The sequence below is a fragment of the Quercus suber genome, unplaced genomic scaffold (genome assembly GCF_002906115.3).
Source record: "Quercus suber isolate HL8 unplaced genomic scaffold, Cork oak 2.0 scaffold_634, whole genome shotgun sequence".
NCBI classification, from domain to species: Eukaryota; Viridiplantae; Streptophyta; class Magnoliopsida; order Fagales; family Fagaceae; genus Quercus; species Quercus suber.
This window is the reverse complement of record NW_027070076.1, coordinates 190033-212540: the sequence shown is the minus strand read 5'-3', so window position 1 is coordinate 212540 and position 22508 is coordinate 190033. Positions and strand designations below refer to the sequence as shown.

Below are 22508 nucleotides of genomic sequence, written 5' to 3'. Positions count from 1 at the left end.
GACATATCTATAATCTTTTATCTTCTTCAAATGTTGCAAGTATGAAAGATTTAAGAAGAAAATGTAATTAAATGGTAGATTTGTTAAAATTCTCGTTCAATGAAAAAAATATTAAATAGAGTTGTAACCTTAAGCTACAACTATGCTTGTTGACAAATTTTTTCCAGAATTTAATTATATTTTGCCTAAAAAAAATTTAGGATAGTCACAAAGTTTTTTAAAGAAAAAAATTATAATTTTTTTAAAATTTATAAATAATAATTGTATTTTTTTCCCAAGTCAAGGTGGTCCTATGACCACCCTGAATTCTATGTAGAGCTGCCCCTAGTTTGAGTTATCTTACTCTAACATATTGTGTGGCAATTGAAAATATCATTTACATGTATTTTAAGTTATATAACTTTTTTTAATGTGTTACGTGACTTGTTTTAAAAAAATACATATAAATAGTCTTATAATTTGTCATGTAATACATTGAAAATGATAACTACAAACATGTTTGAAACTAAACTTTGTCATTTAATGAGTTATGTGATTTAAGTAAAAATAGAGTTTAGTTTTAAATCAATTTGGAGCTATCTCTTCTAACTTACCACGTAATGATTTATAAGACTATCAATATGTATTATCTAAACAAGTCGTAAGATTTATTTAAAAGGTCATATGACTCAAACTACAAATTGATGACTTCTTTAATCGGTTCAAACATGTATATTTAAAATACATGTGAATGGTCATTTAATTATCATGTATTTAGCAGGAAAGGATTCCTCTAAATTATTTGGAAGGATTTTATACATGATTCTTTAAATATTAAGGTTTTTTTTTTTTTTTTTTTTTTTTGTGTGTGTGGAAAAATACAGTTGAAAATTGACGAGCATGATGATTTTGTGTTTATAATAATCTATGATTTTGTACGTTATATAATTTATATGATAAAAGTTCCGTGAGTTATGGTTTTGGTATAGATTCTAAAATGCCATCTCCAATCAAATTAATTTATTCAAATCAAATGATTCCAAGTGAGTACTTTGTATTCTATCATGAAATCAGCATTTTGAAAATTGATTTGATTGTACAAATTAATCTATTCAAATCAAATGATTCCAAGTGATTACTTTGTATTCTATCATGAAATCGGCTTTACGAAAATTTATTTGAGCGTATATGAGTTGGTTTGGGCAAGACTTTGTAGTATGAGCCAATTTATGTTATAATAATTAATTTTTAATTGTTTTGAATAAGCTTGCTTTTATGTTAAAACTCAAATCTGCCATAATAATATCACTTGATTCATAAAAAAAGGACCTTCTTAAGAATCTTTTAGAGGGTTAACGTGTTAATCCAAACTCAGAAACTATTGGTTTGAGTTTGCCGTTCAATCTAGGGCAAATTTATTATGGAAGTACATTCACTATGGCTAGCTTTCCTCTCCAACTTGCCCATCTCCATCTTTCCCAAAAGGCCAAAATCCACTTTACCTCCATGTTATGATAGGAAATACTAGATAATTACACGTTTTCCTTGCAAAAGATAATGTTTAACATCCAAATTCGAATATTTGACTATTCCTTGGATTGTAGTCTCTAAATCATCTACTTTGCGAGAATTCATTTTCATTTTATTTTACAAATAATAATAATAACAACATCATCCCTTTGAGTAGAGATATAATATTGTAACAGAGGACTTGAGGTTGCCTATATATTTCCTAGTAACTATGGTATAATTATAATCACTATATATAATTGAACTTAATAGTGGCAGCTACTCTATCTAATAGTCTAAAAACACTCCAGCTGAGAAATTAAGACAACAGAAGTCCTAAGTGTCATCATATTGTATTTGTTTTACTTGGAGTTGGAGCACCATATAGGGTTAAAAAACTTAAAATTTAAAAATCCATGATAAACGTGTTGTTTGACTGAAATAGTCTTGGTGCCGTCTCCAAGAGTGACGGAAAAGCCAAATCTCCCAAATTGTAAGTCTGATAGTACTTATATTTCAAGTTTTAAGATTGTGTTATATCTTCAATAAGCATCCATCGATCTAATGTTACTTGTTAGTGCTGTTATAGTCCACCAATGGTTTGTTTGAATAATTGTATAATTAATATTTATTTTATAAATTGAATATATGCATCTTCACTCCCAAAATATACGAGTCCCATAATTACATGAATTATACATAACGTCAAAAAGATGGTACATATAAATAATATAATATTCAATATATAATATACGTTTTTCTTCTAATCAAGTACTTATGTCTTTTAGGGTCAAGGTGGTTTATGTGGTTAAATTCCAAGGTAAAATATAGCTAATACTTTTAAGATTTGGACTAATATTAATCAAGTTCAAAATTCTTAAAACTGACTAATTTAGTCCCTAAACCCATCTTGACCTCTAAACCATTACTCGTTTTTTCTCTTTTTCAAAATGATTAGAGTCCTAATTGGTCTATTTTTAAAAAACTTAGATTTAACTGATATTAACCCAGACCAGAAAGCCGGGGTGTTATCTGTATTTTACCCAAAATTTTATTTCTAGTCAACAATCACGCGTCCCACGTGATTCCCACATGCACTTGATTGCACGGAAGGCCACAGTACAATTTTCTAAATGCATTGTAACTTTGGAGTTTAGCTAACAATGATGGATATGGCATGGCTTCCTACTTCCTCATCTCTTATAAAACAAACCTACATACTAGATCTTTACGCATAGTCTGCAAGTTGACAGAGCTAGCTTAAAACTTTTTGTAAATCAAGTTAACCTAGATATTTATGTGGTGGGGACATATTTAAAATAATGCAAACTCATGCTTTGAATTGGATATGCAAGAGAAATGTGAGGTTGGATAAGGTTGGAAGATGTGGAGTTGGTGGAACTCAAATCTTTAGTTTTTTTTTCCCTTTTCACCAAAAAGAAATGAATCCCCTTTGGTTTGGTAGGAAAACAGCCACAAGTAATCAATGGCGTGAAGCATTTACAGTAGTGAGTAATTAAACTTTGAGTACTATCCGTCGGTAACGCTTTTATAACAAATTTTAAGTAGTAAATATTTATAAATTATAATTGGGGGTTGTTATTGACATTATTTTTTAGTCAATAGTAATAATTTGCCATTTAAGATTTGTTATGAAAATATTATAAAAGCGTTATAAATCTAGTATTTCTCTAAAATTTTAGCACCGTTTGTCAAGGAAAAGTTAATGAGTCAAGAAAGATTATCTATGTTTAAAACAGATCTATTTCGTTGTTCAAATTAAAATTATGAATCAAACATTCCACACACAGTAAGATTCAAGAAACAAGATTTTAATCACGAGATGGTCTTTCTCCATCTAATTCCTAATTTATTAGGCCTTTTACACTTATAAATTAGGAGTGCCAAAGACATGTATCAAAGAATAGTTCGGGGTTTCATTTGACATGTTAACCATAATTAGCCAACAAATCATTTGTAACATGCTTGGATTTTTATTTTATTTTTTATTTTTATAATTAAACTTTGAGTACTACCATGTCCATAATGTTTTTATAACAAATTTTAAGTGGAAAATTTTTACAGGTTATAATCTGAGTCTACTACTGACATCATTTTTTCAATCACCAGTAGTATTTCTCTTAAATTTAAACTCTGTTTGTCAAGGAAGAGTTAACGAGTCAAGAAAGATTATCTATATTTAAAACAGATTTATTTCATTGTTTGGATTAAAATTATGAGGATTAAAATTATGAATCTAACATTCTACACAAAGTTATATTTAATAAATAAAATCTTAATTGTGAAATGGTCTTTCTTCATCTAATTCCTAATTTATTAGGCCTTTTACACTTAAAAATTAGGAGTTCCAAAGACATGTGTCAAAGAATAGTTCAAGGTTTCATTTGACATGTTAATCATAATTAGCCAACAAATCATTTGTAACATGCTTGGATTTTTATTTTATTTTTATTTTTATAACTCATAATTACAACAATGGAGGATGAAGATTTGAACTTAGATACTTCTAACAAAGAAGATAAACATGTGAGTCACAAGACTCTTCTTGAGTATGCTATTNTGGAAGGATCGATGTAGCCATGTAGGGTATAATTATCTGAAGAGGCAATTAAAAAGATTGTTTGGTAGTATGATTTCAAGAATATGCTCACAAAGGCTACTAGAGACAATTGCTTGTTTTCGATTGACAGAGATTTCTTTTTACAGAGACCAGCATATACCAGAGAGTATGAATATTATATGGGCATGGTTTTGTTGCACCGACACAAATTTCTCCACAAAATAAGGTCGATGCTAGAGTCCTAGAAGTTCCTAGTGTGTGAATTGCATTAATTTCCTTCTGACATTATATTGTACCTTATTAATATACTGCATTTCCACTAGGAATTAGTACATGATGATAGATATATAATGCCAAGGTTCTGTTTAAATTTCCTAGTAAGAACTAAGAAGTCAGCTATATCCTTTGAACCTGCTTCAAGAGACACCATACTATTCTTTGATTCATGAATCATGACCCACGAGCTTTAATGCTTTATGCCTTTTAAATTTCACCTTCTCTGCTACAAGTAATCCACAAAATAAAATGTTTTTACCTCAGCTTGAAAGTCTTAAAATCAGTGATAAACTTCACTATCAAATAAAAAAGCTATATATACTCATACACACATTCATTTAATATCAGTGAATATAGTCATATAGGAGTATGGAACCCACTTGACTTGGAACATTGTGAATTTATGACAATTTGACAATCCATTTTCTGCAATGAAATAAATCATAAAATTTTTGGTTTTGGTGAGGCAGTAAGCACCGAAATTGGAATGGCCCTGATGTATCATAAGATCGGTTGAATCATGAGAAACATATTTTTTTTAAGACAATAAGAATTAATTAGGGATTGGTCGGTACCTAATTAACTAACTTGTACCTCAACAGAAAAATATGAATGATTGTCACTTTTTTCTGTTCAATTTCTTAGTCAGACTAAGCAAATCAATAATGCAAAAGGGGTCACAAACTTGATGAACTTGGTACTTAGGGAAGCATGCATGAAAATGACTTTTATTTGTAGTGATTGATAAACCCTACACTACATAGATGCTTATGTGTTTTTAACTTTACTGATGATGGTAATTAAATTACCCGACATCGTTATCCTAACCCCAATAACAAAGGTCTAGAAAAAGAAGAAATCAATAGGACGGCAACAAACAATACTGAAATAAAGTACAGAAAGAAACAAGACGTGGGACAAGATATACGTGTAATATGGATAAAACTCAAGTTTCAAATTAATAAGATCCTATTTCAACATTAAAAAAAAAAAAAAATCCTATTTCAAAATTAAATATGAAAAGAAGTCAACAATAGTAAAAACTTAGTAATAAAAACCATACCGGAAATTGATCCGGCTGAAGAATTAGTTCACTAGTTCATTTGTTCAACCAGTAGTTCATTGGTTGAATTGTATGTTTATTAATTAATCAAATAATATATTTATAATTATAAAAATAAACTAAAATAAAATAAAAATATTCCATTTAGGTAAATTAATAAATTATAATAATAGAAATTACATCATATGACATAAAGTTAGAGAGTATAAAAAAAAAACACATCATTCACATAAATCATCCAATAAGCAAGTTATGTAGTCCAAAAGTCTTGAAACAACATATCTCATAAAAATTTAAAATAAATTTTTAGCTTAATCATTAAACCCTAGAGCATAACAAAATTATTTAAATCTTCAAATACAACTTATGATTAAAATCAATCTGGTGTTGTTGTTGTGATATTGGCCTCTTGTGTTCTATGTAGATCAATCGATATTTTTTTGGTTGTATTCACAGGTGAAAAGGATTAACCTGTGCAATCCATCAATTTCCCCAATTTGATAATGAGTTATTGCATATTCATAATTTTACACCAAACCATTCCAGATAATACTTTAATTCACAATTTTCACGATTTAACAAATGGTTTGGTATGGTTTTTATAACTATGAGTAAAAGTACATTCTTAACTATTGTAATTAAGACTCAAATAAAACCCCAACATTTCGGAATGAAAAAAATATATATATCATTTACATAAATTGATTCATTTCATGTTTTAATTAGATTAAATATTACAAATTTAAATAGCAGCAAAGCTAGCAAATTTTCAATATTCAAATTTTAGGAGGCCAAATTCATATTTTTATACACATATATATGATATTGAAAATAAGTTCAAAATTAGGGGGCCATACACTCTTCAACATGGCCCCTCCATCAAATTTAAAGATTTATAAACCACCATTTCAATTATAATTTTAAATAACGTGACATTCGTTACATAGTTAGATTAAAAAAATTCATTAATAGATGAAATGAGAGAGAATCTTTTTTGTTTTGTTTGTATTTTGTAATACACAAGCTTGCACCGCACACGTACAAGAGAGAGAAGTGGGTATGCCGACATCCAAAACAACAACAGCGTCTGCTATCGGATGCGTACATGTGATTACTCCTCAGGGGCATGATTACAGTACTAATAATTATGACTTCCACATGCAAGCTTGAATGTGAAAACTCGAAAGAAGCAGCAAAAAAAAAAAAAAGAAGAAGAAAGATAGCTAGCGTGCTCACCACATAAGATTTATCACAATAATTTTCAAGTAATGCTATCTGCTTAGTTTAAGGTTTATCTGAACTGGTCCAAGCACCTTTCCGCGGTTGTTGATGGAGATAATTAAACCAAGTAAGCTAGAAATGTTGACAAGGGCACTGTGGAAACTAGTCATGGGCCACTTTTTGTGTAACAATGATTGCTGTCCTAAGCTTGAATGTGAAAACTCGAAAGAAGCAGCCAAAAAAAAAAAAAAAAAAAGAAGAGAGATAGCTAGCGTAAGATTTATCACAATAATTTTCAAGTAATGCTATCTGTTTAGTTTAAGGTTTATCTGAACTGGTTCAAGCACCTTTCCGCGGTTGTTGATGGAGATAATCAAACCACGAAAGCTAGAAATGTTGACAAGGGCTCTGTGCCTGTGGAAACTAGTCATGGGCCACTTTTTTGTGTAACAATGATAGCTCTCCTAATGAGAGTTGAGGAGAATTGAGACCCCATATATGCATGAAGAAAATCACTGATTGCTTTTCATCTAAAAGTAATGATATGGTGCACTTGCTTCTCATGCTGAAGCATGCAGGAACAATGTGAGGATGGCCCAGCTATGTGGTACATTTTAAAAAAGGCAGAATTTGATTGGCAGGACTAGTCCTATCTTCGTGTGCACGTTAAGGTCGTTTCTACCATAATTTTTCACCACGCTATCAGTCTAGAAATAATGTGCTGCTTGTATTGGTTAAATCAACATGAAATGGTTCACGGGAAAAGACAAGGGTTTTTCTTCTTTTCTTTTTTCAATTCTTCTAAGCAGGGATGGGGCCAGCTCCACAAAACATCATTAAAAATTTAAATTATATAGTGTTATACTAAAAAAAAAATACAAATTTAATTATAAAATGGGCTTTCTAAGTGAAAAGGAGAGCGTCATTTTCCCATTGGAATTTGGAATCCCTATTTGTTTCCATATATTGACTAAATAAAACTTCTACAAAAAGGAAATTTTTTTTTTAAATGGAAAAATATTTTGACAAAACGTCTAGTAAACAAAGAAGAAATAATGAGGATAATGACCCCGTTTGGATTCAACGTTTTCCTGCGGCACGATTTGTCCCTGCGTTTTCTCCTTTTTTTTTTTTTTTTTTTTTTGGTCGGCAAATGAACAGTAAAGGCACATGAATTCACTGTGCAGAGGAAAAAATACTGTTTATGCACTGTTACAGCACTGTTTATGCAATAAAAAATATTAAAAATAGGTCCCACAATACTATTCACACATTTAAAAATTATTTTGTTACAGTGTTTTCAGTTTTCAGTTTTAGTAACAATAAGCTCTACCTAAACGGACCCAATATAGCGATTACTTGGATATAGTTAAGAATTTTCTTTTCCAAGATTGGAATTTCAGACAAAAATGTTTTTGACCTCATACAAGTTTCCGGGTCGGGATCCAAGCAAGAAAAATCATCAAATTCTATCCTTGAATGTTTTACAAGATATAGAAATAGAATGGAGCACTTGGAATCTCTTGAACCATATTAAAGCACGTACTCTAAAAGCAATCAAATCATTACCTCTTTTTTTGACATTTTTGTCTAGTGCAAATCAACTGAAATATCTTTATAATGTAACTCCTAGTTACCTTAACCAATGAAAGACTTCATCTAATGAGTTCAAATCTTATCGTATCTATAAATATCGTAAATAAATAAAATAATAAAATAATCGTTGTGATTCATTCTAATAATCCTATTCATTGGCAACAAATATAATATCTATAAGTTCTAGAAAATATCACCCTTATAGTTATCAAAATTATCAAAATTAAGATATGATTTAAAAAAATAATAGAATGAACCGAATTGAGGAGTACTATATATTCAGACATTGACATGGACATGTAGGGTTGACAAAATTATGTGAGCCTGTTATATTCTTCTTGGAATGGTGGGTGGCGTATCAATCTCTTTGTTCTCTGTGTGAATATTGCAAAGCTGGACCTTTGTGCAAGTTGTGATTGAAAATGATTGTGGGATCTGAATTTTTCTTTACTTGTGGGCTCTACCCTAATTTTAGAAAAATAGATTAGTGATGTAGAAAGAGAAAATCTTTTGGTATAAGATTTGAAAGTTACCAAACGCAAAATTAAGAAGCATATCCATTCATCAGCCCAATTGGAAAATTTTTGGGATAAGATTTGAAAGTTACCAAATGCAAAATTAAGAAGCATATCCATTCATCAGCCCAATTGGATTTAAGATTTGAAAGTTACCAAATGCAAAATTAAGAAGCATATCCATTCATCAGCCCAATTGGATTATTATTATTATTATTCATAAAAAAATTGATATATATTTTTTTAAAATTTTAATTCTAGATTCTTTGTCAATTACAAATATTTTCTCATATATTTAGTATATTAAATCTCAATCTCAAAGCAAAATTAAGATTACAAAGCTTTTTATGCATCCAATTCCAAGGTGGAAGGTTTAACTTCTAGCAATTTCTTCAATTAACATGTTAGAAGTATGTAGTTAAATGATTAAATTTGTCATATTCTAATAATTTAAACTTTTAGAACAATTAATTATTTAACATAATCAATTCATAACTATTCATTATAAAAATTTAAAAAAAAAATCTTTAAAGATTCAACAAATTTCACTATAATTAATCTTCTTAGAAAAAAAAAAAAAAAAAAAAAACCTAATAATAATAGAACAAAACTTAGGTACAGTACTTAGATGCTGTTCTTTAGGTTATCCTTTTAAGATTTAGCCATGTGGCTATACTTAACTTAAAATACACTTTCATTCTATGAGAAAGAAGCCATATGACTGAATTTTAAGAAAAAAACCTAATAATGATACAATAAACTTATAATTAGTCAACATTCTAATAATATCTTCTTATTACTTGTGCTGTGAATGTGTGTATATATATAATTCACGTGTATATAATAACAATTGCAATTGGATCATATCTATGTGACTTTTATTTGAAGGCAATGATTTTAAGTAGGCAAAGTTAGTTTGATCATGAGAACAATAAAAAAAAATAAAAAAAAGAAAAAAAAAAAGAAGGTAGTTCGATCATGATGAATGTAAGTAAGTAGGGTCATTGATATATCATGAAAAAAAATTAGTCATTAGCACAAGTTGTACACCTGTACTGTGCTTTTTTCCTTGCCAAGGTTGACTGCCCATCCTTGTCTTAGACTCACAATAAAACTTTTTCAAAGGAATGTTTCAAACTTTCAATCCTCTCCCTCCCTTTACAATGAGCTTAGTGATGAGCCACCCACAAGTACTACATGATATTATTATACTATAATTATTATCTTCCCAAGTAAGGCATCTAAATTTATCCCTCTGAGAGTCTTATCGCTTGTGATTCATCTCCACTCTTCCCCAATAACAATTGTTTTCAATATTTATTTCACTTATACAATGTTAGAAAAATATTGAGTGAATGAGAATTAACTCCTCCTAATACGTTCACAATCCACTTGAACGTTGTATTGAAGTGATAAAAAATTTTGAGTCCCGTATAGAAAAAGAAAAGAGATAATATATGAGTTTATATGCTCGTAGATTGGATGTTGGGATGAGTTTTCTTATCCAAATAATAATATATTTATATTTTTATTTATATTTTTTGAGTTAGTAAGTTTGTGCATGGCACTTTGTCCTGGAGTCTTGTACATAACATATATGTAAAAGAAAGAAAAGAGTACCATAAAATTCAAACCCTTTGATGAAACTTTATATATTTCTTAAGAAATACATATAAAATAATACTTTAGGTGTCTAAAGACTAATATTTATTTATTTATTTAAAAAAAATTCCAGTTCACTTCGGTCTTATTATTTCTTATTTGATCCACTTCAGTTTCTACGCGGTCTATTTTGTCCACATTGGTCATATTCTGTCCAGATCGGTCCTATTCAGTCCACTTTGGTCCACTTCAGTACTATTCGGCCACAATCATTCTATATTCCTATTTAGTTCTACTCGGTCCACTTTGGTCTTATTCGGTTCATTTAGTTCTATTCGGTCTATTTCGTCCTATTCGGTCCACTTCGTCCTATTCGGTCCATTCTTTCCACTCTGTTCTTTTTTTTTTTTTTGGATAGGATTTCCACTCTGTTCTTATTCAGTCTACATTGATCTTATTCGGTCCACTTCGGTCATTCGGTACTATTCGTTCCACTTTGGTTTATTCGGTCCATTCGATCTTATTCAGGCCTAGTCAGTTCACTTTGGTCTTATTCGGTCTACTTCAGTCCTATTCAATACACTTCTGTTCTATTCGGTCCATTCAGTCTTATTCGGTCCACTTTGATCTTATTCAATTCTATTCAGTCTATTCAACCTTATTCGGTCTTCGGTCTTATACAATCTCCACTTCCGTCCTATTTGGTTCACAATTTATTTTGAGCCCAATTATTAGTGGGTTCAAAATTTATTCAATTATCTGTAATCCTAGCCTAGCTACCAATACACTGGGCCTTCAAAAATAAAAACAGCCCAAAAAATTAGAATATTCAGACAAGCTGAATAGCAAACTCTCAAATTCATCAACAAGGCAAAAGTGCGAAGGAGGAAACCAATTTAATAGGCGAGACACAGTGATATATCTATCAGAGTTCTCAGATTCACACACCGATACAGAATTACAGTTACAGATCGAAAAGCTCCACACACACACACAGAGAAGCAATGGAGGTAGAACTGAAAGAGATGCTGCATGATCTCGAATCGCTCAAGGAATCGCTTCCTGATCCCTCTCATCGCGCTTCAATCGATAAGGTATTTTTCCAAATTCATAGCTATTCATATGTATGCATGCATGTATGTATGTATGTATGTATGTATATGAGTAGCAATGAATGTTAATTTTTGCGGACTTAGCTTGAATTCTGGATTTTATGCATGTGTGTATGTATGTGATCGTTGGTGAAATGTGAAAATTTGTGGACCTAGCTTGAATTCTGGATGTTATGTATGTGTGTGAGCGTTGATGAGTGTTGAAATTTGCGAACTTAGCTTGGATTCTGGATTTTATGCATGTATGTGAGCGGTGATGGATGTTAAAAATTTTTAGATGAAGCTTGAATTGTAGGACTAACTTGAATAAGATAGAATTGGCTCGAATTCGAATTTTGGACCTGGCTCTGTTGATGTAAGAAATGTAAGCGATGATTGCTAACTGAAACATTATTTTAGTTCTCAAAAGAAAATCCATTTATACTATCGGATTTGGGCTGTGAAAAATGAGGCCTAAACTATCAATGTAGATTCTTTTTTGGTTGCTGATAAAATAATGCAAAAGGAAATGTTGTAAATTTCGGATCTTGAAGAGCAAAGAGAGAGAATCATTGCAGATGATTTACGTGGTTTGGCAATGTGCCTACAATCATAGGAAGCTCCGCTCTGCTCGTTCTGCCCTGCCCACGAGGCCTCTAGACTAGAGACTAGTGTTACTTCCAATTCAGAATATGAGTCACTATCTCTAACAAGAAAGTAAAGCTTATTTTTATTTTTATTTATTTAAGTATATTGGCTTGTGTTAAGTAGGGAAAAATTGATGATTTTTTTTAAGGCTTTCTTGAGTTTCAGAAAGATGGAAATTTTGAAACTTGATATAATTTATTTTCAAACTTCAAAATTTGTCTGGGACTGAGTTGGCCTCAAAGTTTGAGCATGTTGTTCTATGAACCGTATTTTGTTATGAAGGAGAACCCTTTTTCTTAACACTTTTGTGACATTTTAAACCTTGGTTGTGATTTATCAATTTAATTTGTTGCTACGATTGCATAGTTGTGATTTCTTAAAGTGTATTTTGTAGCTATGATTTTTTTTTTTTTTTTTCCGTAAGTAAAAATTTTATTAGAAAAGGAAAAGAGAAAGACACATAATAATATGTGTACAAAAATTTTCAAAGAATATAACTCACAACTAACATTTTGTAGTTACGGCTGCGAGTAGAACAACTTACAAGTCTGGAAAAGTCAGGACCTGCTCGGCGTTTAAAAGTCAAGGTATCTGTCTTTTGTATTGTACTATTTTTTTGTTTTGTTATTGCATTGTGCCTGATTGCATTACTGACTCACAAACTAATTTCCGTGGCTGCAGGATATGAGTGCAGAGGTTGTAGATAGCAATCCTTATAGTAGGCTAATGGCTCTTCAGAGGATGGGAATTGTAGAGAACTATGAAAGAATACGAGAGTTCTCTGTCGCCATAGTTGTATGTACTTAAATCTCCTCTTTAATTTTTTCTTTTGTTGCTATAGAATGAATGTCTATTGACTAGAATACACCCTTTTATGATATATGCATGTTTGCACATGTGAATCAATTTGTGTGTATTTCCTAGGGAATAATTTTAGGCTTTATTGGTTATTTAAAAAAATAATTGAGAATTGGGATTTTGAAGACCCAAAAACCCGCCATTACTTATGTTGGTTCAACTTAATACTGTTGGATTTTCTTGATCTACTTTACTGACTTACACCAAAAGAAAGGAAAGTTGCAAATCCTGTATGTATTTTTTCTGTTAGTATTTAAAACTGAATCCTCAAATTGTTATTGCAAAACACTCATACTTTTGCAGCAAAAGTATGAGGTCCTTAATAGAGTCTTTGGCATGTTTTGAATGGTGGATAGTGGCTTGCTTCTCTGTATTTGGGATGCCACTTTCTTAGAATTATGTGTGACATCAACAACAACAACAAAGCCTGTCCCAAAATTTAGGGTTGGCTATGGATTCTTGACAGATTTGGTTGGGTCGGCCACAGATTTATGTGTGACTTAAAAAGTCCTATTTCATTCAGATTTTTTTATGAATAAAGCATACTAATATTCCATTAGAATATTAGGAGCCCAACCTAACCGTGTGGTATTGTTATTTGGGTGTAAAATTTAATATGGAGGTTATTTTCTAGCATGCATGTATATGAATTCAATCTAAATTACTGGTTTCATTTACCCTCATTTAGTAATAGCAGTGTGGCCCTCTTGGAGATATTTTTTTCTTGTTATTTACTCTCATTGGCGGAAAGCTTTAGAGTGGCAACAACAAGCCTATGTCTGGTTCAGTCAAGTTGTTCCTGGGCCTCTTTCAGGAGTTCTCCAACTTGTATACTTATTTAAAATATGTAATATGTACATACCTTACAATAATCAAGACATTTAGTAGGGTTGCTCTGATTTTCTTTTATTTGTCATTCTCTGGAGGTCACAGGGAATAGGTGGTGTAGGGAGTGTTGCAGCTGAGATGCTGACAAGGTGTGGTATAGGTCGCCTTTTGTTATATGATTATGACAAAGTGGAGTTAGCAAACATGAATAGGTTATTCTTTCGTCCAGAACAGGTATTTGTCCGCATAATTCACATTATTGATTCCATGTTTTAAAATTTTATCATAGATCTTCTTCTTTTGGAAATTTTATGGTTTGAAAGTTAAGTGGCAATGATTTTATATAATGGCATATACCGTTCCCTCTTTATTAACTGTTGTGAAGATGCTGCTTCAGTCTTCCTATTTGTTATACAGATCAGGAATAATTATATTTCTCTAGCATAAGAAAGTTCTTAGTAAATGAGCATTTAATCCTGCTAATAATGGATGTAATGCAATTTGTCTTTTCAGGTTAATATGACAAAGACAGATGCTGCTGTACAGACCCTCTCAGACATAAATCCTGATGTTGTCCTTGAGGTAAACACTTCACAGGATTTAGTTGCCTTATGATTTGATTGCATATGTGAAGTTGTTATCTAGAATTCTCTATCCGCATTTTCTAAGGAATTGGTCTTTCTTTTCTGTTTTTTGCTAGCATTGATCCTTGAATTAACCTATGGACTTGACTATCTACTTACAAATAGGCCATCCTTAATCTGTCTAGTTTATAGAACCCCATAATTAAGGTTTTATTATGAACTCATGGGTGCATATGTAAGTTACATATGCGCCTGGTGGATCGTAAACCTATGACTTTACCCTCCACCTTGCTCTTACAAAGTGTGGATGTCTCATTTGAGTTAGAGCTCATTGACTTCATTGTGACTCATGGCGTGGAACTCATCTATTATCAACATAGGACAAAACCAAAATAGATGCAACAACAGCATTAACGAACAGAAAAATAAAATATAAGGAATTAGCACGTAGGTTACACATGCTTGTTGACTGGGGACTGAACAATCAAACTATAAGCAGCTCTTAATTTTTAATTCCAAGTCTATATCCCAAATTATAGTCTGACTTTATGAGTCGGCCATGTCCATATCTGTGTTAAATCGAATAAATAGCAGTTATTGTCATAGTTTACAGTTAAAAAAGCTCCATGTTTAGGAGCCTGCAAAACCAAGAAATATGATTTAACATAAACATGCCACTTTTCTAACCCACCACCTTGTGTGTGGTCTTTAATTGCTCATGTTCGCTATATTTATTTCATCTATAACTTCTTTATTGTTACATAATACAAAGTAATAGAACTTAGTGAATAGACTAGATCAAATTTTGGAGAAGTGAAGAGATGCAATTACATTTATATATTTATGGTTACTCTTGTAGTTTGACATGGTTAAATCTCATTAATATGTTTATTAGTGTTTCCCTTATGCTGATCAGTACATCCTTTGTTTAGAGCTATACAATGAACATCACCACAGTGCAAGGTTTTGAAACGTTTGTGTCAAGTTTGAAAAACAAGTCATTTCGCCCAAATAAAGAAGGAAGCGGAGTTGATCTGGTCTTAAGCTGCGTGGATAATTATGAAGCAAGGATGGCTGTTAATCAGGTAATCAGACTTTAACATAGTTTCCTGTTATTGTTTGAAATTCATTGTTTCTCTCTCTCAATTTCGTATCTAAATTTATAAATGGTTATACAGGCTTGCAATGAAATGAATCAGACATGGATGGAGTCAGGTAAGCATAGGAGTTCCTCTTTTTAATTTTTCCTTGGTGGCGAGCAGAACCCTTGAACTATATATTTATCAGTACATGCATATGTTTTAACGTGAAAAGTTTTGATATGGGTCTATGTTATGCTTACATTTCAATTCTCTCTAGCTGGCATTTTCCCCTGGTGTAAATTTTATATGGTTGACAATTTGCTTGCCTGTGCCATTCATTGTCTAGTTCTGTACAAATTCAATATCTGGATACTTACATGTGTATAGTATCAAAAGGTGTCTACTATGTATTATACATGTAGACAAGCTTACCCACATCTATTAGATGTAAAAACTGTGTATTGACATCATCAACCATATTGAGTGGGGTGCATTTTAAAACCAAGATCTATGCGCTATTGCAAGATTGCAAGTTTTGTATGTTTAGATGCACATTGATGTACTTTATAAGGAAATTTAAGACATACATTTGTGCAGGTGTATCCGAGGATGCTGTTTCAGGTCATATTCAGTTGTTGATACCTGGTGAAACAGCCTGTTTTGCATGTGCACCTCCTTTGGTATGTTCTTTCATTTATGTAAATTTGGATGAGAGTGCACGATTCTCAATTTCCTATCTATGATGTTGTTATGTAAAGTATTCCCATTTGAATGTGTATTTGTATATTTCTAAGGATGGTTTTATATATTAGGTGGCTTTGACATTAAAGGATTATATTCTTGATTCTTTATAAACATCTTCCTTTGTCTTACCTTTCAATAGAAAATAAAATTAGTTTCTTCTATGAATGGACACTTTTATAATGGAAGTGTGAAGGGATTTGTGCTTTCCCTTTTTGTGGTTTAGGTTGTGGCATCTGGAATAGATGAACGGACACTGAAGCGTGAAGGTGTTTGTGCTGCATCATTACCTACCACCATGGTAAGGTTTTTCTTTCCCACTATTTATCTATCAAAAGAGAATATAATTCTTTTCTCACATTCTTTCAACTGCTCTTCTTGGGTATTTATTTCCCCTGTACTTCTTCAAGTAGAGATATTTTGTAATTTTTTAGTGGTTGACTGAGTTGTAAATATATTCTGCACTGTAGCGTGCTTTGCGTACGTAACTGTTGTTACTGCTATATTTCCTTACTCAGCATGTTTTATTTGGTTTTGTAGGGAGTTGTTGCTGGGCTTCTTGTCCAGAACACACTTAAATTCTTGCTAAATTTTGGACAGGTTTCCCCATACTTGGTAAGTCTTTACATTTGCTCTCTCTCATACACACACACATACTCATAGGCATGTGATGTTGACTTGCATAGCTGAGGCAAGCTACTCTAGGTTAAGGTCACTGCCTACTTTTGTTGAAAATCAACAGTGATATACTGATCTCCTGCCTTGGTTTTGCTTTCCTCCAGGGATATAATTCTCTTAAAGACTATTTCCCAACCATGGAAATGAAGCCAAACCCTCAGTGTTCAAATGTAGCTTGTCTAGAACGACAGGTGATAAGATTAATTTCTAGCCTTGGTTCACCAAAGTTCATCTCGTGAAATATACCAATGTCAGGTTATTAGCTTCCCTTCTGAGGAAATGATATGTTCTGTGCAGCAAGAGTACATTGTTGCAAAGCCAGCTAGGGATGCTGCACTTAAAGCAAAGATGGAAGCTGAAGTTTTGTTGGTTCCAGAATTCGCACTTCATGCTGACAATGAATGGAGCATAAGGTGCTTCTCTTGAAATTTGTTTCTATTTGGTCTTAGTTATGGGTGAAAAAAGTTTAATAGTGCTTAAATGAGGAAAAAAAAGAAGAGGGTTACTGGGTTACATGGATTTTAAAGGAAAAGTTTGATGCCTTAAATGTAACTGTCAAGTTTCAACTCTTGATACTGACTATACTTGCCATCAAAGCATAGTTGTAATTATTATCAGATGTCACGCATTAATAATGCCAATTCTGGTAATTTATTGAGTGTAAGCATATATTGAGTACCACGTCTTTTTAAGTCTTAGCAGTCAAAAGTTATTTGAAATCTTTTCTCTGTTGGTTTTTCAGTGTCGTTGATGATAGTGGGCTGGATAGCATGGATGCAACCAGTTCTGGTAATTTATCATTTTACGCTTTAACTAATTTAGATAGCCTTGTGGTACAAATTTGCTTAAGTTGCTATTGATTATGGATTACATTAGTTCTTCACAAAGTTCTTGTTCAATGTGAATCAAGCTCCCACATAGATGACCCTTTCTATTCTGATTACATTCACTGATTGTTTGAGGGGCTGTGTTCTGCATCTATGTCAGGAAAGCAGGCACCAAAATGGCATTGCGTTGCTTCACAGATTGTGTATTTGCATTTCACTAAATTGCTAAACACTCTTCACACGTTTGTCATTTGCTTTTAAGAGACTTTGTCCCTCATGTGGGATTCCAGTCCCTTATGTAGCATATTTTTCGCTATGCTTCTACCATTTTATTTCGCTTCTCTGCTCATCATAGTTTATTTCATTATATTTAGCTATTCTTTCATTTACAGGCATGGAAAAGAGAGCCACCCCAGGTGGGAGTTTAAAAGACCATATGCCTAGAAATTGTAACAGGATTTAGATATTTATGTCATGCTAGCAGCCAACTAAACCATGCTTGTTTGTTTATGTCAATTATTTTCTCTGACGTGGCCTTTCACTTCAGATACTCTCCCAGAAGGTCTTGTCCGAGAGCTCCCAAGTGCAGACAAGTCTCAAGAACTGCAGACTTCTGAAGCTCCACTTACGTCTAATGATGACTTAGAAGATCTTAGGAGGCAACTTGAAGCTCTCAATTCTTGATACCCCCAACAGTTCCCCACCCACCATGCTAATTTCTTTACCAAGTTAAAGATATTTAACTTATTGACTCCATTTTTGTAACACGATTTGGGATATCTTTTTCTATTTTTTTTTTTTTTTTGGAGGGGGTTGTTTGGGGTTACTTCCTCTCCTTTTGGGAATTCATCTGTACAAGTTTAGACGTTATACATCTTCAAATCAAGCATCAGATCCTTTGAATTAAGAAACAGGATAGAGACTTTAACATGATAAATGGGTTTCCCTTTTGCACTACTGCAGTGGATTCTGTTTTTCCTCTTTTTTGAGGGGAGGGTAGGGGAGGGCGAAGAGTGTAAAAACGATGAGTAGCTGATGATAAATCGAGTGCAACAGTCTATTATTCAGCAATATGGAAAAACAAAAAGTGCAGCACTATGTATCTCTGCATTAGGATATGATAGTTCCATCAACTTTACCAAAGATAAAAAACTGGCTTCATTCTGTGACTGCAGGCTGCCCAATAATCCCATGCCTATGATAACCCTTCCTGTTTGTTTAGAATATATATATATATATATATATGCGCGCGCACACACACAAGATTTTTGGCTATTTTGAAAATCGTTTGTTTAGAAGATATGAATAAGTATTTTGATGTCCTCCCTATTTGCTTCTGTAACTCCTACGCAGTCATTATGTTTCAAGGTAGTACTTATTGAACACACAGGATATGCAAGAAAGCCACACTAATAATAATAATCAGAACAGTTGAAAACGAGGAGCTAATATGATACAATATTGCTTCAGTGAGCAACAAACTTAAATGTTCAGTTTACTAAGAACATGCAATACAAGTAACATTGGGTTTGATCGGAAATGTGAAATCTAGGGCTCCTCAAACTTGATTAAAATTTGATTCATACGTGGCTGATGTTTCCTTACCTGCAATTTACAAAGAAGTCTCGTCTTAAAATGTTAGTTGGAAAAGTTTAACTGTCTCCAAGATATTTAACATATATACTACATAGACAATGCACACATGCATATCCAGCACACAGCACTTTTACCATAAAAGACTTGAGAGTTAACTACAGATTAAGGTAGGAGCCAACTTTTGCAAAAATCAACAAAATTGAATCAATGAGGGTATTCTTAAGCCAAAACAAGCGCAGTCCTTGTCTTTTCAAGTATTCAAATTCAGAGTTTGGAAAGATCTATACAAGAAAAGAGGAAGGCTTACTTTTACACCAGCCATTGATAGTAGTTTGTGAGATGCAATATATGCAATGTTGGAATCATTTAACCTCTTCTCTACAAAATATATAACTTCAGACACACCTGACTGCAAGAAAGAAGATGAATTAGATTTATTAAGCAACTAACTACGAAAAGTATGAGCAGATGAGATGGAAACAAAATGCACAAAGTCGATATGTTGGGATAGATCCTGATAATTATGAAGCAAGTATCACCTAGAAGGCTATGACCTACATGCCAGTAATAGGTTGTTACTATTTCTGGATACAGTCTTTTAGGATCCTATCAAAAACTCCAATGGGACTCTACAAACTGCAAAGGCAGTTTCCAGATTCAAAATATTACACTGCAATAGCCAATATGGAAGGCATTTTGACTTTGTCCCATTACTAGTAACTTTAAATATCACTCTTCTTATCAGGTAAGTATGTTGAAATGTTCAACAGTTGTTGTTTATGTGAGACTTGTGAGTTGCTAACCTGACACTGTCAATTATAGATTTTATCTAAATTTGTTGTGGTCTCACCAGTCTGGAGTTCTGGTTGTGAGTGCAATTGCTATTGTTTGAGTAAATGGTGCACATCAAAGGGTCTTGTGATTTATTTAAGAGGACTTAATCCCATAGTTTGTATCATGTCTTGCAGATAAGGTACAACCTGTGCATAAACTAAGTGAGAGAATGGAAAAGTTCATGCTTTAGCAATTAGGGGTGTTTAGTTAGACCTAAAACTTCAGTTCCCTGACAAGAAAAGGAATGAACACAACATTCTCCCAGCAAGCCCCTTAACCATGGATCAAATTCTTGAGGGAAATATTAGCATTACTGAATGAGGGAATTTAAAACCTCAAATAGTTATACTTACTATAACTTTGTATATATAGAAAGAGGACAGAAAAACCATACCTGAATGATTATTTTGGCACATTCATTGCAAGGGAACATGGTCACATAAAGCCTCTGCAAAGACAAAAAAAAAAAAAAATAAGGGGCCACTTTCACTAAAATACTAGGATCATTGGGGGGTAAGAAAAAAAAGCAAGTATCATTGCCAATTACTTACATTTTTAAAGATATTTACATGAGAATGAGAGAGATTATGGAAAAAAAAGTTCAAAGAAATTAATAGAGGGGACAATGAGTGGAACTAAAATATGGAATGCCTAAACAAACCTGCCCAGCGGCAGAAGCGTGATTTGTGTTTAGGATAGCATTGACTTCAGCATGACAAACATAACTGCAATAGACAATTTAAGGGGCTGAAAAAAAATCCAAGCTAAGATATAGAATAACTTGGTAAAGATTTCAACTTAGTACAAAGCATTTGCTGATACAATCTCGTGGTCTTATGAGATCGTAATACTTACGGATACTTTGTCTCTAAAGGATCCCCACTTTTGGATTTCTGGAACATAAGAGGGCAGATATTACTACTAGCTACTACTTGACAATAAGAGGAATTTATTCATCATAAAATGCTAACCTTTGCCCAAGAAAGCTTGTCATCAGAACAGCCTCTAGGAAATCCATTATAGCCAATCCCTGAACAAAGAACATAGAACACAACCCTCATTCAACATGCTGTACATGACTTTCACTGTAATTTTCAAACTCACAAATAGCAGAACCCATATGACAAAATGGATAGTGTGATGGTTTACCAAAGGTTTATATCATTCACCACAATCATTGCTTCATGTTTTTAAAATGATCCCACTTCTTTTTTACTCTTTTTCTTTTGGGACCATTTAGAAGGCTCTCATTCATAGCAAATGTAAACAAGGCACACCATTTTAGATAAGATCTTACACTAAAATACTTCAAATGCCATCTTGAACAACTTACCAAGAATTATGCCATTTTGACTCACTAAGCATGCACCAACCTGGATCACCAAATAAATAATCTCATATTAGACCAAGTAAACTACCAAAACACCCGCATCAGATGCAAAATCATGCATTTCAATTCAAAACATAATAAAATTTTAGGAGTAAATTAGAAAATGGAACTTAGCCCCCTGATGTTACCACTTTTATTTTATTTTTTCTCATCTTTCTTATCATATAACCAGCCTGATTAGTATGTTATTTTAATAAAAATAAATTTAAACAATACATATATTTTAATTCAATTCATAATGGCAACTAAATGCTTGATCGAGGTATTTGACTATTTGTTATATAAATCAATACCTTAAGTGGGTTATTGATATTTCTCCGAACCCTCAAGCGAGGTTAGTGTAATTTACACAAATTTCTCCTCCAGTACTTTATTTGTTTCACAAAATTGAATAAAGGTAATTAATTTACTATACTCTTTTTAATTACAAAATAAGCAGAGAGCTAATAAAAGATATAAATGTATGACCTGCCTGTTAGGGTCTTTGGATCTTTCAGCTGATAAAAACGCAATTGCCATAAAATAATCATCCCATGACAAATATCTGAACCAAACAAATTCAAACCCACACAAAGAAACAAAAATTAGCCAATACCCAAAACAATGAATAAGAAATTACTAAAAAATAAAAATAAAAAATAAAAACTGACTCTTTGCGTTTGGAGGGATCATATGGGTTAGGAGGAGAGCAATTGGCGGGAACAACGCCGTTGTGAGTTTTGGGAAAGTGCTTCTTTTTAGGGTTTAGGAAGAAACGGAGAGCAAAAGCAGAGGCTAAAGCGCCGAACACGGTGGCCGTAGAGACCAGAGCGAGCTCCCGAGAGTTCATTGAACAGTAGAAGATTTTGTTTTGGGGGGTCAATTTTTGCCGAGAAAATTTTTGCTTTAGGTTGAGCTTTCCGCTTCTGTGTTTGGCTTCAAAGAAAAAGTAGCGGGAAAATAAAATGGAAAACGCGCGCCAAGAAACCCTAAAGTTTAATAATTTTTTTATGATTTAAATTTTGGAAGG

General features: G+C 32.5%; 2 protein-coding genes across 3 annotated transcripts; one reads left to right on the top strand and one right to left on the bottom strand.

The window, feature by feature from the left end:
• Positions 1-11176: 11176 nt before the first annotated feature.
• On the top strand, positions 11177-18616 carry LOC112006426 (ubiquitin-like modifier-activating enzyme 5). Of its 2 annotated transcripts, XM_024038690.2 has the most exons (14): positions 11178-11436; positions 12600-12668; positions 12763-12876; positions 13873-14001; positions 14281-14349; positions 15284-15436; positions 15530-15566; positions 16031-16113; positions 16401-16475; positions 16715-16789; positions 16957-17043; positions 17150-17265; positions 17595-17641; positions 18227-18616. In XM_024038690.2, the coding sequence occupies exons 1-14, from the start codon at positions 11347-11349 to the stop codon at positions 18361-18363; spliced, it is 1281 nt and encodes a 426-aa protein (XP_023894458.1). In that variant the 5' UTR covers positions 11178-11346; the 3' UTR covers positions 18364-18616. The 2 variants fall into 2 exon arrangements, with proteins under 2 accessions (XP_065621576.1, XP_023894458.1); XM_065765504.1 differs by lacking the exon at positions 13873-14001 and having other exon boundaries at positions 11177-11436.
• Positions 18617-19073: 457 nt separating this feature from the next.
• Positions 19074-22504, bottom strand: LOC112006481 (uncharacterized). Its single transcript, XM_024038760.2, has 9 exons — positions 22150-22504; positions 21968-22043; positions 21443-21482; positions 21081-21139; positions 20965-21002; positions 20771-20834; positions 20504-20557; positions 19583-19684; positions 19074-19284 (listed from the first exon to the last, which is right to left on the bottom strand). Exons 1-9 carry the CDS (start codon positions 22326-22328, stop codon positions 19228-19230), a joined length of 669 nt encoding a protein of 222 aa, XP_023894528.1. The 5' UTR covers positions 22329-22504; the 3' UTR covers positions 19074-19227.
• Positions 22505-22508: the final 4 nt, after the last annotated feature.

Excerpts from the sequence above, each read along its gene's own strand:
- LOC112006426 (XM_024038690.2), top strand. The coding sequence starts at position 11,347 with ATGGAGGTAGAACTGAAAGAGATGCTGCATGATCTCGAATCGCTCAAG. Across the intron at positions 15,567-16,030 it reads TCAGACATGGATGGAGTCAG|GTGTATCCGAGGATGCTGTT; the intron begins GTAAGCATAGGA and ends ACATTTGTGCAG. Across the intron at positions 16,476-16,714 it reads CATCATTACCTACCACCATG|GGAGTTGTTGCTGGGCTTCT; the intron begins GTAAGGTTTTTC and ends TTGGTTTTGTAG.
- LOC112006481 (XM_024038760.2), bottom strand. The coding sequence starts at position 22,328 with ATGAACTCTCGGGAGCTCGCTCTGGTCTCTACGGCCACCGTGTTCGGC. Across the intron at positions 19,685-20,503 it reads GTGCCAAAATAATCATTCAG|TCAGGTGTGTCTGAAGTTAT; the intron begins GTATGGTTTTTC and ends TCTTTCTTGCAG. Across the intron at positions 19,285-19,582 it reads TATCAATGGCTGGTGTAAAA|GTAAGGAAACATCAGCCACG; the intron begins GTAAGCCTTCCT and ends TGTAAATTGCAG.